The sequence below is a fragment of the Chelonia mydas genome, chromosome 23 (assembly GCF_015237465.2).
Source record: "Chelonia mydas isolate rCheMyd1 chromosome 23, rCheMyd1.pri.v2, whole genome shotgun sequence".
Lineage (NCBI taxonomy): Eukaryota > Metazoa > Chordata > Testudines > Cheloniidae > Chelonia > Chelonia mydas.
The window spans coordinates 16,040,852-16,053,691 of NC_051263.2; the positions used below are offsets into that span (position 1 = coordinate 16,040,852).

Below are 12,840 nucleotides of genomic sequence, written 5' to 3' on the forward strand. Positions count from 1 at the left end.
CAGACACCGCGCCTCAGCTCCCTCGTTCTTGGGACCCTATATACCCTGAGATCCCCCAAGACTGGGGCCACCCCACAAGGAAGGACACTTTTGAAAACTGCCACGAACTCCCATCACACAGAGTCCAGTCTCTAGGGTCCATTCATTCCCTGGGTTCTTTGCTGGGAGGGCTGGGAGCCAACCCTCACAGCGGATGGTGACGCTTCCCCCGAGAGCCATCACCCTGCTGGGGCTCACCCAGATGGTGGGTTTGAGAAATTCTCACCCTGCTGTCGACAAGAGACAGGAGTTAAACAGGGGAGACACAGCCCCCCGCTTCCCCTCCACCCCAATTCAGTCCATCCTTTTTTCAGCCTCTCTGGGAGTCTGTCCCCTACCCGGGTTGGCACTGCCAGCCCATGAAGCTCGGGGGCAGGGGGTTCACCGATACATAGCTCAGGACCCAGCTGCATGAGAGATCACCTGCCCCGCCCCACCTGAGGCCAGCCAGGGAGCCTGACCAGTGGGCCCCTTGCAGCTCTGCCCTCCGCCCTGGGGTCGGAAATAGAGTCTGTGACCGGCGGGAGTCACACAAGACCAACCTTTCCCCAGGCCTTGGGAACCCGGGGCTGTGAGTGCAGGGGAGGGAGCTCTTGGGAGTGGATCTGGGGGGTTCTCCCCATGGCTGCACTGACCGTGAACATGTCGGTTTCCCCTGCAGGAACAGAACCAGCGTCTGTCGGGGTGGGGAAAGGGGCTGAAACACCGACACAGGGATCGCCCCCGCACTCTCTGCAACCAGTGGTGGATCAGCCACTGGGCCTATGGGGCCTGTCTGTCCAGGGGCCCTGGCCAAGTGGGGGCCCCTGGACCCTGGGGCAGCTCTACCAATTTTGCCACCCCAAGCAGTCGCTGCTGAATTGCCGCCGAGCCCGGAAGAGCGGCGGAGCTGCTGCCCTCACTCCCTAATGGGCCCCTGGGCCGGGCTGTGGGGCAGAGCTTCTCTGGTCTTGGGGCCGCAGTTGGGGGGTGTCACGGAGTCCCCGGGCGATGCTCTGGAACTGCTCCCTATGAAGCTAGGCAGGACTCTGGGGAAGCCTCCTCTCTGAGAGCAGCCTGTCTGCAGGACACACAGCTCACCCGGCTCCACCTTCCTGGGTCTGACCTCGGAGCAGTCAGCCTCCTCTGCCCCTCCGTGCGCTTCCCACAGCCAGTCCGCCCAGGCGGGGTCCTCTGGACTTTCTCCCTTTCGGGGCCAGGAGGGCACCAGATTCCTTTATTCTCCAACCCTTTAGCTCTCTCCTTGCAGGGGGGAAGGGCCAGGCCCTCAGGTGCCAGGAAATAGGGTGTCGGCCATTCTCTCTGTCCAGACCCCTGCACACACCTGCCCTCTAGGGCTCTGCAATGATCATACACCCTTACCCCATGACCTAGATACTTAAGAACTGCATAGGGGAAACTGAGGCATCCCTACACTATTCAGAGGAACCATTAAGAACAGTCCCACTTCATCACACTGTGAGAAGTGCACAGAGAGGCAGAGGCTCCCAGCCTCCCACTCGCTCTAGTCACAAGACCCCACTCCCCTCCCGAGGAGTCCTGGATCCCAGCCCACCTGTTCTAACGCATTAGGCCCCAATACTCCACTACTGCACTAGGGGGTGCTATGGTGCAGGGAGCAGGAGGAGGGGCTCAGTAGAGGGGCATTCTCCCCTGGCCGTCACTGCTGGCCCTGATACCCCAGTGCACTGCTTGGGGGCGCTGTGCTGCAGGGAATGGGGGCAGAGGTCACTAGGGGGCTCTCCCCTGGCCGTGAGTGCCGGCCCCAGTGCTAAGTAAAGTCCTGCAGAGAGAAATCCTACAAAACCCTGTGCAACAATTACAGCCGTGGCCACCTTCACATCCTCCCCGGAGTTCTTGGCTCCGATGGGCCTCTCAGTAGACAAGCGTCACTAGCGGGATGGTTCCTGCTGGGGTTTCCCTTGGCTCTTCCCTCTTTGATATTGTAGCTCTGACTACACCTAACACATAAGAACGGCCACACTGGGTCAGACCAAAGGGCCATCTAGCCCAGTATCCTGTCTGCGACAGTGGCCAGTGCCAGGTGCCCCAGAGGGAATGAACAGAACAGGGAACCATCAAGTGATCCATCCTCTGTCGTCCTCCCAGCAAACAGAGGCTCGGGACACCATCCCTGCCCATCCTGGCTAATAGCCATTGATGGACGTAACCTCCATGAACTTATCTAGTTCTTTTTTGAACCCTGTTGTAATCTGGGCTTTCATAACATCCTCTGGCAAGGAGTTCCACAGGCTGACTGTGCGTTGCGTGAAGAAATATTTCCTCTTGTCTGTTTTAAACCTGCTGACTATTAATTTCATTGGTTCTTGTTTCATGAGAAGGAGTAAACACCACTTCCTTCTTTACTTCCTCCACACCAGTCATGATTTTATAGACCCCGACCTGATCCCCCATCAGTTGTTTCTTTTCCAAGGTGAAAAGTTTTAATTTCTCCTCATACAGAAGCCTTTCCAGACCCCTCATCATTTTTGTTGCCCTTTTCTGAACCTTTTCCAGTTCCAGTCTATCTTTTTTGAGATGGAGCGACCACATCTGCACGCGGTATTCAAGGTGTGGGCGTACCATGGATTTATAGAGAGGCGATATGATATTTTCTGTCTTATCATCTATCCCTTTCTTAATGATGCCCAACCTTCTGCTGGCTTTTTTGACTGTCACTGCACATTGAGTGGAAGTTTTCAGAGAACTCTCCACACTGACTCCCAGATCTCTCTCCTGCCTGGTAACAGCTAATTGAGGCCCCATCGTTGTATATGTAGAGCTGGGATGATGCTTTCCAACGTGCATCACTTTGCATTGATCAACATTGAATTTCATCTGCCAGTTTGTTGCCCAGTCACCCACTTTCGGGAGATCCCTTTGTAGCTCTTTGCAGTCTGCCTGCGACTTAACTAACTTGAATAGTTTTGTATCATCTGCAAATTTAGCCACCTCACCATTTATGCATGAAGGTATGTCACGGACTCACAGGCCCCTGCAAGCTCTCTGGGCTGTGTAGGATCCCGGGAGGAACTCCCCTCCATCTGACAGCCTTTCTCGGGGTCCACTCTCTCTAGGGGCTAAGCCCTGGGTTCCACCGTCTCCTGGAACTGCACCTCTCAGAGCCTCCAGCCCGCCTGGCTCTCACCGTGAGCCTCCCCCAGGGACTCTCAGCTGGCGTAAAACAGGAGGGTTTATTGAATGTCTGGACAAAGCCCAGGCAGTTGTCAGGGGCTCAGGCCTGGCCAGTCTCAGCACCGTCTGGCTGGTCTGTCCCAGTCCAGGTGGGTCTGTCCCAGTCCAGGTGCAGCCAGACCCCTCTTTGTCCCCAGTCCAGAAGTGACTTCCTTCCAGCTGACCCCCATATTTCACCTTCCCCACAGCCCCACCTCCGCCCTTTGTCTTCCTTCTGGGAAAACAGATACCTGGGGCCCTCTCTCTTCTGTCCTTTGTCCTCCCACTGGCCAGAACTGGCCGGCTCCCAACACAGGCTGGGCCACCAGGTCACCGGTTGATAAGTTCTATCATGTCCAGGCCATTGTCCGGGGTCCAGGCTGCTAGGCGAGGTCACACCTGGCCCTCTGCACCAGCAAACCCCCTCTCCCACCACCTCATTACACACGCCACACACAGGGGAAACTGAGGCACACACAGTACTCATGCACAACACTAAGAAAATCCCCTGCTTCGTCACAAGGCGTCATCCCGCTTTTCCTTAGCTGCACTTCCATGCCCCATGCTTATTGGTCTGCCCCATTTTTCTTAGGTTGTTTGTAGTTCCTTTTTGTCTCACGTGCAGCTACGCATGGCAGGTACCCTGCAGTCAGGACAGACATTTTTCCATAACCTCACCTATTGGCACATCTTATGCAGTAACCTTTGGTCTTAGCGGTTATTGCTAGGTCACTCAATCATCTTAAGCCTCTGGCCTAGTCTGGCGAAGCTAAAATCGTACAGGTCTCAGCCTGTAGGCCTTGCTATTAACCGTGCTTTACTAATACCTAATACACACTCCTCACACCTACTTATCTATCCTATACTGCGCTAATCCTGCAACTCCAGTCCAAGGAGCATCCGTTGATTGTATAGGAAATAGCACATCCATTGGCCGTACCATCACATAATACACTGAGAAACGGAGGATAAAATGAAGGCTCCACACATAATCGGGGTGTAGCGAGCAGAGCGGCCTCCCTCTGGACTTGAGAGCAAGGGACCACTGTTTTCCCTGGTGGGGGGAGTCAAATGTGCCCCGCCCCCTTCCCGGAAGTACGGGGGCGGGGCAGGAAGTATAAAGGGAGGGCCCTGCAGGGGAACGAGGCAGATGTCTCCAGCCTGCTGCTGAATGCAGAGCTGACTCTGTGCTGTGCAGTGCCCTGCCCCCGGGGGAGACCAACCCTGGAGACGTGGTGCCAGGACTGTTGTCCGCAGTGTACCCCATGGAGACAAAGGACCCCTGGACTGCGGAACACCCCCGCCCCCCAGACTGTGGTAGGAAGTAGCCCAGGGACACCAGACTTTCGTCCGGTTTTGTGGCCGGAGCACAGGCTGGTGTGTTTGGGTGGGATCCCCACTGACCCAGTTGTGGCACTTCATAGTCGTCATGGGGATCTGCTTTTGATAGGAATATGGCATTACTGAGTTGTATTTTATGCAAGATGGGTCATGTAAGATATCATTGGAAAGGTTATGATTTACTGAACGTGATTATCCTGTTTGTATGCATGGATCATTTCTGTATCAGTCAATATTCTTAACTTCAATGTACCAATTACAAAAACGTTTGCACCTGAGGAACGCCCACACACAAAACGCCATGAGTCTGGCTGGTTGGTTAATGAACCATTAGGGGGAACAATAGGATTTTGAAGATGCTAATCTCCCACCTTCCTCAGATGTTTCCTGGGATGCTCCAAACCACCTTTGACTCATGGCTGCTTTGACACGGCAGGGTCATGTGATCATGTCACTGTCACGGAGTCCCTGGGCGATGCTCTGGAACTGCTCCCCATGAAGCCAGTCAGGACTCTGGGGCAGTCGCCTTTCTGTGAGCAGCCTGTCTGCAGGACACACAGCTCACACAGCTTCCACCTTCCTGGGTCTGACCTTGGAGCATTCAGCATCCTCTGCCCCTCCGTGCGCTTCCCACAGCGAGTCCACCCAGGCGGGCTCCTGGGGAAGCCAGAGGGTCCTGCACCCCAACTTCGCAGTCAGACGTGACTCTCAGCCAGACAGTAAAACAGAGGTTTATTAGATGACAGGAACATGGTCTAAAACAGAGCTTGCAGGTGCAGAGAACGGGACCCCTCGGCTGGGTCCATTTGGGGGGGGCAGTGAGCCAGACAACCACGTCTGCACTTCACTCCATGTCCCAGCCAGCCCCAAACTGAAAAACCCCCCAGCCCCTCCTCCTCTGGGCTTTGTTCCTTTCCCGGGCCAGGAGGTCACCTGATTCCTTTGTTCTCCAACCCTTTAGCTCTCACCTTGCAGGGGGGAAGGGCCCAGGCCATCAGTTGCCAGGAAACAGGGTGTCGGCCATTCTCTGTGTCCAGACCCCTGCACACACCTGCCCTCTAGGGCTCTGCAATGATCATACACCCTTATCCCACCACCTAGATACTTAAGAACTGCATAGGGGAAACTGAGGCACCCCCCACACTATTCAGAGGAAATATTAAGAACAGTCCCACTTCGTCACAGTCACCTGGTACTGGACTCCATCTTGGACTGATAGTAGTTTTCCACTTGTAGGAGGTGCGGATCAAACTGGGAAACAAAGGATTCCCGCCTTACGTAAATCCTATTTAAGGCTGGGGAGTGAGATAATCAGGGTTGGTTCTTCACTGAATCCCTGCCCAAGCTGACTGCTGAAAACACCTAAAACTGATCTGGGGAAGAAAGGACTAAACCCAGGCTAGAAGGTGTCTGGCCTGTGAAAGGAATACCTGGAGCTTCAAGTTTGTCTTCAAGAAACTCTGCAGCCTGCTTAAAACAACATTGAGGGTGAGAAATTACTGCTTGTAGCCAGTTTCTATTGTGTATTAAACTATAGTTTGCATGTTTGTTTTATTTGCTGAGTAATCTGCCTTTGATCTGTTTGCTATCCCTTATAATCACTTAAAATCTATCCTTTGTGGTTAATAAACTTGTTTTGTTGTCTCAAAACCCAGTTTGTGGAACTCATTACTGGGGGTGGGGGCACAAAGCTATGCATATCTTCCTCCACATTGAGGGAGGAGGCAAATTTCAATTAGCTTACGCAGTACAGTTCTCTGTGCAGCGCAAGACAATACAATTTTGGGTTTGCACCCTGAGAGGGTGTGCTCCTGAGTGCAGGTCAATTCCTTAGCTGAAAGCTTTCCCATGCAGGACTGGTTTCAGTGTCTGTGTCTTTCTGCAGCTGGGTGTGTCCCTACCTGTGTGTGTATGTGCTGGAGAAGGCTTGAGGGCCTGGCTCTGCAGGAAAGGGTGAGGGAGCCCAGGCTGGTGGAAGGGGTGGGCTCTGTGGTACCCCAGTACATCAGGTGGCATCCCCGGAGTGGTGCGGAGGGAGACTTTGAACGGGGGAACACGTGCGCCGTGACCTGGCCGCAGGGCCGAGTCACGAAGAGGCAGCAGAAGCTGCTGGAGCAAGAGAGAGATAGAGGCGGAGGGACGGCAGGCAGCCGCGGGAAGGGGCGTCGAGCCGTTCCCCCGAACGGCCAGGAGGAGGCGCCAGCCGCATGGCGCGTGGAGCACCCCGTCACCGAACTGTTCCAAAGCCGACAGAGGTGCTGCACGTAGGGAAGAAAAACCAAGCGCAGCAGGGCAGGGTGGGGGTGAACGGGCCTGGCAGCAGCACGGCGGAGAAGGATCGGGGAGTTGTGGTGGATCACGCCCTCAGCATGAGGCAGCCATGCGATGCCGTTGCAAAACCAAAAGCAAAGGCAGCTTTAGGCTGCATTAAGAGAGGGGCAGCGTGCGAGTCCCGGGCAGTGAGAGTCCCGCTCTGCTCGGCGCTGGGAAGGCCGGGAGTGCTGCGTCCAGCTCCGGTCACCTAGGGTGACCCCTAGTGCTTGGGGTCCTCATACATCTGTGAGTGGCCCCTGCCCCTGCCTCGTTCACTGTGTCCGGCCCCCCCGAGCACAGAGTGGGCTGGTCTCTGGCACCCGCCACTGCAGGGCCTGAGCTCCACAGAGGAAGGGTGTCAGCTCCCCGGGAGGCATCGAGGCGTCTTTATCCCCATTCTACATGGGGGGAACCTGAGTCACAGTCAGATTCACTTTCCTTCGTGAGCTCCCAGGGGCAGGGACGGTCTCTTCACTCTGTGTTTATGCAGCGCCTGGCACAAAGGGGCCCTGACCATGGCAGGGGCCCTACATGCTCCCCCAACACAAGGGATCCAGCACTGTTGAGGCCAGTGTTTGCAGAGGTCTCCACTAATGGTGGGTGTCTCCATCTGTGGGTGCCCGGCCTGAGATTCCCCCAAGATTGAGGCCCCACCACAAGGAAGGACACTTTTGTAAACCATGACGTGCTCCCATCACACAGAGTCTGTGGCTGCGCCAGGAGCTGGACCAGATCTCCTGGGTCCCAGCCCAGCACTCTGTCCAGCAAGCCACCACTTCTCCAGCCGCACGCCCCGGCACTGCCCCCAACACCAGACAGCCACGGCTCCCCCAGGGAGACCCCCCCGCTGGGGCTCAGGGAGATGCTGGGTTTGGGGTAGCTGGGCTCTGCAGGGGGAAGCAGACAGGCCGTGAGACGCAGGCCCCGTCACCCAGTCCTGGGGCCCGTCCTCACCACGCAGCCTCAGTGGGGGGTCAGACCCGGCGGCCATGGGGATGGGCTCCTGGATGCCTTTGCACACGGGCCCAGAGTTTCCTCTGAGCCCTGGGCTAACAGCATGAGACATGGAGCGACCCCAGCCCCTGGGGACCCAGAGCTCTGCTCCCTAGCGGGTGATAGGCCAGGCCAGTCTCTAGGGTCCATTCACGCCCTGGCTTCTCTGCTGGGAGGGCTGGGAGCCAGGACTCCTGGGTTCTCTCCTCAGCTCTGGGAGGGGAGTGGGGTCTAGTGGGGAGAGCAGGGAGGATGGGGTCTAGGACTCCTGGGTTCTGTGCACAGCACCACCCCTGACTTGTGGGGGACTGTGCAAGTCCCTAGTATACACTGAGGTTTATAACCTTCAGCTCCTCCTATCACCCCATAACTGGCGTGTTGCCTGGGAAAGGCCCCCCCTGCTCTGCAGCTCTCGCTGGGGGTAGGGATCCCCCCTCCCTCAGCCCTGAATCTCCAGCCGCTGCTTCTCCCCTCTGGCTGGGGAACCCCGCAGTGACTCCATCCCCGCTCCCCGGCCGGGTGTCCCCTCTGCTGGGCCCAGGGCTCAGGGCAGAGCCTGGCTCTGAGCATCCCATCGATGCAGAGACCCCCTGTGGGTCTGGATGGGTGAGGGGCTGGGAGTCAGGACACTGAGCCCGGCCTCTCCCTCACCTCCTACAATGATCTCGATGGGGTCGCTGAGATATGACCAGCGATTCTGATCCGTTATGGAGCGATAGTCACAGGTGTAGGTCCCTCCATCTTCCCGGCCAACACTGGCTGTTAGAGAGCTTTTTCTTTCACTCTCCCACTTCCCTGGTCCTTCTTGCATGAACAGAGAGCAACAATACCCAAAGTCCGAAGGTGCAAACAATTCGATGTTTATTGGGGTGAACTTCCAGCAAGCTTAAATACAAGTTCCTTTTTCCTTATTTTCGAATCCCAACTTACTTCCTGTTTGCCCCTAATTTATATAGTAATATTCTTAGCTATACCTTAACCAATCATTCTACTGAAATTTAACTAACCAATCCTAACATATTCTAACATGATTAGCTAACCAATTATATCCCACCACCTTAATTAGTTTACACCCAGCAACATTAATTATACAGCAGACAGGAACAATCACAGAACCAGACAGAGACCATGCCAATAAAGAATAGCAAAGTGAGAACTATTCTGACAAAACAATACAGAAGTGGGGATTTCACAACTACATCTATAAAGACATAAGAGTTTCCCAGCTGTGTCTATTGATAAGTGAGTTCTTACCAGACAGAAAACTATCAACCTCAATTTCCTTTTACATCTTCTAGGCACTTCCCTTTCTCAGGAGGTGATAGGCACTGTCAGGACAGGATTGTATTCCTAACAGCCCAATAGCACCTTCTTTCAATGTGACTGCTTTGGAATGTGAGGATGTGACCGGTCGCTTCCCGGCTTATGGCTGCCTCTGTCGCTTAGCCAAAGGCCTTAGCCAAGAACAGGAGCTCAGACTGTCACAGTAAGAGAAAGACCTTACACTGGCAGACAGTGATTTTGATTCTTTCTTTTATAACTCTAACTAGCCAAGTGATAAGAATACACCTAAATTCTTAAAGTACAGGCCTTTGCAGACAGGCCTGAATATCTATATCCTAACACTGGGGATGGGAAATTCAGCCACGGTCCCATCAGGCACCGTCTGCACCTGCGGGTTCGGGTGTCCAGCTTTACGCAGAAAGAACTCCAAGCCCGGGTATGAACCCTCACAGCGGATGGTGACGCTTCCCCCGAGCGCCACCACCCTGCTGGGGCTCACCCAGACGGGGGGTTTGGGGTATTCTCGCCCTGCTTTCAACAAGAGACAGGAGTTAAACAGGAAAGACGCAGCCCCCCACCCCGCCCTCCACCCCAATTCAGTCCATCCCTCGTTCAGCCTCTCTAGGAGTCTGTCTCCTACCAGGGTTGGCACTGCCAGCCCATGGGACTTGGGGGTAGGAGGTTCACCCATACGTAGCTCAGGACCCAGATGCATGAGAGATCACCTGTCCCCCCCACCCGGTCCCACCTGAGGCCAGCCGTGGGCCCCCTGCAGCTCTGTCCCTGCCTCCGCCCGCCCCCCCGGGGTTGGAAATAGAGTCTGTGACCGGCAGGAGTAGCACAAGACCCACCTTCCCCCAGGCCTTGGGGACGGGGTGGGGCTGTGAGTGCAGGGGAGGGAGCTGAGGGTGGATCTGGGGGCGGGGGAAGATCTGAGGGGTTCTCTCCCACGGCTGCACTGACCCCGAACGTTTCAGTTCCCCAAGGGGATCTAGAGCCCATGGACGAGCCCTGTTAGCGTTTATATGAGCTGAAAAAAATCCACGTGCTGCCCCCCCTACCCCCCGATCCTCACGGCCTGTGGGGGGCAGGACATTGAACCAGGGGATGGTTCCCGTCTCCTTCATCAGACCCCGTGTAAGGAGAAGGCCTTCGTCTGTCGCCAGATTAAAAGTGCAGCCGAGCAGCAGCCATTAGCTGAGAAGCAGGAAGTCAAATCCTCAGTTTCCATCTACAGGACATTCGAACAATGTCATACCAGGCTGCTAAGAAGGAGACCCCGGCCTAATGGCCCCCACTGTCGTCAGATAAAGAAACAGATCTTGAGATGGTTAAAGAAAACGGAGTTTGACAGCGTCCTGTCTGGCAAGAAATCACTTCTCAATAGCTGTGGTTGTGAACTCCTCATTTCATTGTTGTTCTGTCATTATGGTCCCCACTTCCCTATTGTTTATCTGTGTGGTCTCTGTCTGGTTCTTTCATTGTTTCTGTCTGTTACATAATTCATGCTGCTAGGTGTAAATTAATTAAGGTGGTGGGGTAGGATTGGTTAGAGAATTTTGTTAGGATTGATTAGTAAAATTTTACTATCATGATTGGTTAAGATATAGCTAAGCAGGGCTCGAGTTTCACTGTATAAACTGGGGTCCCAAAGGAAGTTCTTTGGGAACCAACTCCAGGACACAGCCCCAGAGATCAGAGCTGCCAGACCTCAACGCTCTGCCAATGGCACCGGGCAGAAACTGGAGCCCCCCCCCCCCCCCCCCCGATGGGCCTGATCCTGACCGGCCATCAAGAAAAGTTCCCCTGTGGTATTGGGAGTGGTGAGCAATGTACGTGTAGCGTGTGCCGTCTGGTTTTGGAGATTGTTAATAGAGGTTATGTAGGATATTACTGGGTAAGGCTCTTTCACTGATAAACGGTCCTGCACACCTGCAGAAGTAGTTACACCCGGAGCCCTACGGATTGGGAAAGGGTGTGGGGATTTAAACTGACCTGGTTACTTACTCCTAGTTACTCCATGGCAGGGGAGGAGGGGCACAGAAGAACGGGGCCGGGTCTGAGCTCACGGGGGGAATTTGGGTTGAGTTTTGGGGAAGGTTCAGGGCTCAGTTCCTCTTTTCCCCACCCCACGCATCCCCTCCCCCGTCCTTGATGTTACCACCCTCCCCACAGATTGATACTCACCTCCCCACGCCCTGCTGTGCCCGGCCAGCCAGCAGCCTGGAGAGGACACAGCTCGTTAGTGACCAGATCCCAGAGCGACTGGATTCTCACCCTGGTCTCAGGTCCCCCCTCCATGGGCACATGCCCTGGCTGTTTCCGATACTCACTGAGGAAGAGGACGGTGAGAGCAAACGCCATGTTGGGGGCAGTCGGGGGCCCCTCAGTGCTGCCACCAACACCCTGGTGCCCAGCTCCACCCAGCCTGAGGCCCGAGTGCGAGTGGAATGAGGAACTGCGCCAGGGGCTGCAGCCCCAGGAAGCCCGTGACGCGCTCGGCCCCTTTCTTCCATCAGGTGCTTTCTCTGCAATCTCCAGCCCAAATCTACCGTGGTCAGAGCAAAGCCAGCACTCTGCCACGCCCAGCAAACCACATCCCCTCCTGCAGCTGCCTGGTCCCCCCACCCACCCCATCACCTCCCAGCCCCACATGGGAGCTGCCCCGTCCGGGGACCAGCTGGGAACGGGGCAATCTCGGGAGGTTGCAAGAGTGCCCAGGCTGCCCTGACCTTTTCCAACAGGCCCGTCTAGCCTCCCTGGAGCAGCAGCTCAGAGCAGAGCAGAGGAGGGCACCCACCACACACACCCCAGTGCCCCCAATGAAGCGACCCTCTCCCATGGAGCGGGGCAGAGATTTCTTCCTGACCCACATGGGCCCAGCGCTCACCCTGGAGCATGAGGGTGGAGGGGCCTGGCCAACCTCCTTCCCAGGTACCATCGCTGCACATGCCGTTCTTAGCTCAATGACATGGCACAGAGACAGGACGGGCGGCTGGGAGGGGTTGCGGTTTCCAGCCCCCGTGGCGGGGCGAGAGAGGGATAAATGTAGATCCTGAGTTGTTAAAGGCGCAGTGGATAAATCCGCAAAAGGGGAAGTCTGCCCAGAGCCGGCGCTCACGTCCTGTTTCTGCTACTGCCAGTGAAACTCTGCACCAGGGCCGGATTTAGGGGCAGGCGACTGCCTCGGGTGCCAGGCTTGGGGGACGCCAGGCTCTGGGTACAGGTTTTGTTGTTAGCGACAAAAGGGAAAATTGAATGTTTGAAGTAAAATGTTTCAGAAGAAAAATTCCAGAGGGAGTTTTTTTATTGCTCGTTGACCCTGCTCAAGCGTCCGTCGAAGAAAGGTTCGGACCAATGAAGCACCACGAAAAGACTCCTCCCCACCCAGCAGATGCCCCAGCTCTGACTCCCCAGTTCATTTGCCCTTCACCCCCCAACCCCGACATTCATGCATTGGGCCCCTCAGCTCCCTGTCCTGTGCCCCCTCCCCCATTCATGTTCCCGCCCCCCATCCGCACCCCGTCCTGTGTCCCCTCATGTCCCTGTCGCCCCCTTTTTGCTCCCTGGCCTGTATCCCCTTCCCCATTCTGTCCCCCCAGCCTGTAGTTCCTTTACGTTACCCCCATCAGGTCCCCATCCCCCCAATTCTGCCCCCTGTCCCAAGTCCCTTCACCCCCTGTTGTGTCTCCCTGT

The 12,840-nt window shown here is 55.7% G+C and overlaps 3 protein-coding genes across 3 annotated transcripts in view; 1 reads left to right on the forward strand and 2 right to left on the reverse strand.

The window, feature by feature from the left end:
* LOC119564877 (immunoglobulin superfamily member 1-like) overlaps window positions 1–12,840 on the forward strand; it is a 967,916-nt gene that overhangs the window by 346,661 nt on the left and 608,415 nt on the right. The gene's annotated exons all lie outside the window — the stretch shown is intronic.
* The window catches only part of LOC119564866 (immunoglobulin superfamily member 1), a 999,687-nt gene that overhangs the window by 135,427 nt on the left and 851,420 nt on the right, over window positions 1–12,840 (reverse strand). The gene's annotated exons all lie outside the window — the stretch shown is intronic.
* The window catches only part of LOC119564865 (immunoglobulin superfamily member 1), a 798,058-nt gene continuing 792,541 nt past the window's right edge, over window positions 7,324–12,840 (reverse strand). Inside the window, exon 11 of the mRNA XM_043534617.1 lies at window positions 7,324–7,754. Coding sequence (XP_043390552.1) covers window positions 7,339–7,754 — 416 coding nt within the window. The 3' untranslated portion in view covers window positions 7,324–7,338. The remainder of the gene's footprint in view (window positions 7,755–12,840) is intronic.